This window comes from Anarhichas minor, unplaced genomic scaffold, assembly GCF_050575085.1.
Source record: "Anarhichas minor isolate MPS153535 unplaced genomic scaffold, ASM5057508v1 ptg000080l, whole genome shotgun sequence".
Taxonomy (NCBI): Eukaryota; Metazoa; Chordata; class Actinopteri; order Perciformes; family Anarhichadidae; genus Anarhichas; species Anarhichas minor.
In genome coordinates, this window is record NW_027466526.1 from 1,702,965 (window position 1) to 1,706,043 (window position 3,079).

Here is a 3,079-nt window from a genome sequence, read left to right on the forward strand (position 1 = left end):
AAACAAAGGCATTTTCATTTCTTGCTGACATCAGAGGGAAATTGAGCTTTATTTTGACTTTTGTTGAATCTGAAAGTTAGAAGATATAATGTATCACAGAGACTTTAATTAAGAGTGCATACATACACGATCTTTCAAAAAAAGAACAATACCACTCCTCTTTTCATATCTGCAGTACTTTCTGCCTCCGAGGTCTATAATGCAATGACAGGGCGACTTCCAAGCATCTCATATACAGCAGACAACACCTTGTGCTTTCTCGGACGTGTCTTGTGCTTTTCACACTGCACATTTTGAGCCCAGGGTTACCGTCAGCAGGCAGGGTAGGGGGTGAAAAGTTGGGGCTGTTTAAAGCAACTTTTGTTCCAATTATTCCTGACTCCATTCTGGTACTGTGATGTAATGATGTATCACACTGTTTTTTGTTTGAGATGATATGAATAGACTCGGTCCAATGTAAAGGCCTTCGATACATTCCTAATCGTCAGTAGAATGAGACCCTTTAATAGCTTTGAGTGACATGGATTCGTGAGACAGTGAGAATAGGGCTGGAATTTATATTCAAAGGAAAATGTTCTGCTTGATAGTCCGTTTTTTTGTCTCATACTGTTGCTCCGTGTGACGTGCCCTTCCATTACAATGATCACTCCCAGTTTATTTTGACAGAGGTACTCATCTCCTCCTGTTTAAGTGATGTCTTCTAAAGCTACCGCCTCTCCGTTTCTACATTACTGAGTCTTTGTAAGAACAAAACCATTTATTTGTGAGCTGTTTTTAATGATTTATGTTTTCAATTGGAACAAAAGGGCTGGACAGCCTCATATAAGGTAGAGAAGTCAGAAAATATCGGGAGATGAACTAACGCACTGTTGGTTTTTATTTCATTTTTCAAAGGATTTCCTGACAATAACAACAATGTAGAATATTGTCAGCATTATCTAACATTTGAATACAACTCTGACGTAGTGTGAGTAGCGGTTTGGCAAGTGCTCTTTACTTCAGCATGGAGAATGAGGGTCCACAGATTGCAGGATATGCCCCCCCCCCCCCCCCCCTCCCATTTATATATTATGATGCTAAACTCACTCTGGGGTCCAGTCAAGTCAGCCCTTGGTTACAGTAAGTGCAGTGTGAAAAGGGCTCATTATTTTTTGTGGGCTTTTTATTGGCGGTGATAAGGGTTGTAACTCAGGTTTCAGCGAAAGCAAGCCATGCCTTTAGGAGGCGTATTCATACTCTTCTGCGCTGCGTCTACCAAAGTCCATCCAGCCTTGGTAGTCTCTGTCCTTTATCCTGTGGCCGGGGGCCAGACCGCTGGCTCTGCTGGTGAGGGAGGATCTGGTCTCGTAGGGGGAGCCTTGAGGAGACAGAGACACACCCGTCACTTTTCCTGAAACTGATGATGTGGGCACATTTTACAACCTATACTGACTGAGCGCTATCATGAAATATAGAACTCTGAATGAGGGGTTGAAGTAAATCATGCCGACTTGTTTTGTCTTTGTGTGTTTCAGTGAGACCAGTGAGCTCAGCAGGCCTCCCAGTCACACCGTGAGAGAGAGAGAGAGAGAGAGAGAGAGAGAGAGAGAGCTAGAGGGAGGACAGGAGACGGGTGGAGGAGGAGGTATGGAAAGATGGACGGAGGAGAGAGAGAGCTAGAGGGAGGACAGGAGGCAGGGAGACGGGTGGAGGAGGAGGTATGGAAAGATGGAGGGAGGAGAGAGAGAGCTAGAGGGAGGAGAGGAGGCAGGGAGACGGGTGGAGGAGAAGGTATGGAAAGATGGAGGGAGGAGAGAGAGCTAGAGGGAGGCGGTAAAATGCCAGATGGTGGGACTACAGGACTCAGCATGGGTGATGGATGTTGGGACGATAGAAATAACAAGACCGGGAGCGAAATAAGGACGAGGGAAATGTTATGCGTGTAATGAGGTGAGATGACTAGAGGGAAAGACTTTCGCTCTAATTCCACTTTCAGTTTCATCTCATGCTTTACATCCGCCCACCCACCTTTCCTGGAGATGATTCTGGCCAGGAGCTGTCTCAGGCTGTTGCGAGCGTTTACTTCCTCCTTGAGTTGGTTGTAGTTGACTAGGGGCCCTGAGGGGAGCTCCGGGGCCGAGCGGGCCTGGCGGGTGTGGAGGGACGAGGGGGGAGGCAGGTCGTCCAACACGAGAGCCTCACCCTCGGCTATCTGTGACTTTAGAGGACGAGAAAAACAGAGAGAAGAGAGATGAGGAAAAGGTCTAAAACCAAACCTGAAATATATAAGTGTATCTACCTCAACCATTAAGAATAAGCACACTTGTGTGTTTCCCAAAAACACATCCTCATGCTAAATACTTACTGAATTTGTGTAGGATTAAAACATATACCACTTTCTGTTGTACCTATTGTTTATGAAGAGACTGTATAATGCAAGTGGTGCTGAATAATTCAGGTTTAACATTATTTAGCAAATCCATGCAGACAGATTTCAGGACAGTTCTAGCTATGTGTGTGTGTGTGTGTGTGCGTGTGCGTGTGCGTGTGTGTGTGTGTCTTACCATGGACTGTGAGGGCAGACTCAGCGAACTGCTGGACAAAGCCGCCAGGAGAACACACACACAGATACCTACATTCATGACTGGAGAGAGAGAGCGAGAGAGAGAGAGAGAGAGGGAGAGAGAGAGGGGGACAAAATGCAGTTAAAATAAATCCTCTCCATCTTTGTGGTCATTTTCTTATTAGGCCACTCATTGCTCTTTACTGTCTCTCCACTGGCTGCTGTTCTCTTTTATTGTCTCCCTTCAGCTCGTTCAGTGTGTGACTCTGAAGGGGAAAAACCACAGGCAATGTAGGTTTTTGCAGAAAGCAGCAATAAATCTATTTTACAGTCGTTAAAACACAGCAGTGGGGGGGGAGAGATTAACCTTTGCTGGTTCTACTGGAACCTAAGGCAAACATCATTTTTTTCTTTCAGGACAAATCAGTTTTTAACACACACCCACAGAGTTGGTGTGTGGCGTAGTTGTGATGAATGCACACTGTCAGCATTGACAGAATCACAAAGGAAACACCAATTATCTCTAAATCTTCATTT

General features: G+C 45.3%; 1 protein-coding gene across 1 annotated transcript; it reads right to left on the reverse strand.

Moving 5' to 3' along the window:
• Nucleotides 1-1,217: 1,217 nt before the first annotated feature.
• On the reverse strand, nucleotides 1,218-2,621 carry ccka (cholecystokinin a). The gene is made up of 3 exons (XM_076081364.1): nucleotides 2,544-2,621; nucleotides 2,008-2,197; nucleotides 1,218-1,357 (listed from the first exon to the last, which is right to left on the reverse strand). Exons 1-3 carry the CDS (start codon nucleotides 2,619-2,621, stop codon nucleotides 1,218-1,220), a joined length of 408 nt encoding a protein of 135 aa, XP_075937479.1.
• Nucleotides 2,622-3,079: the final 458 nt, after the last annotated feature.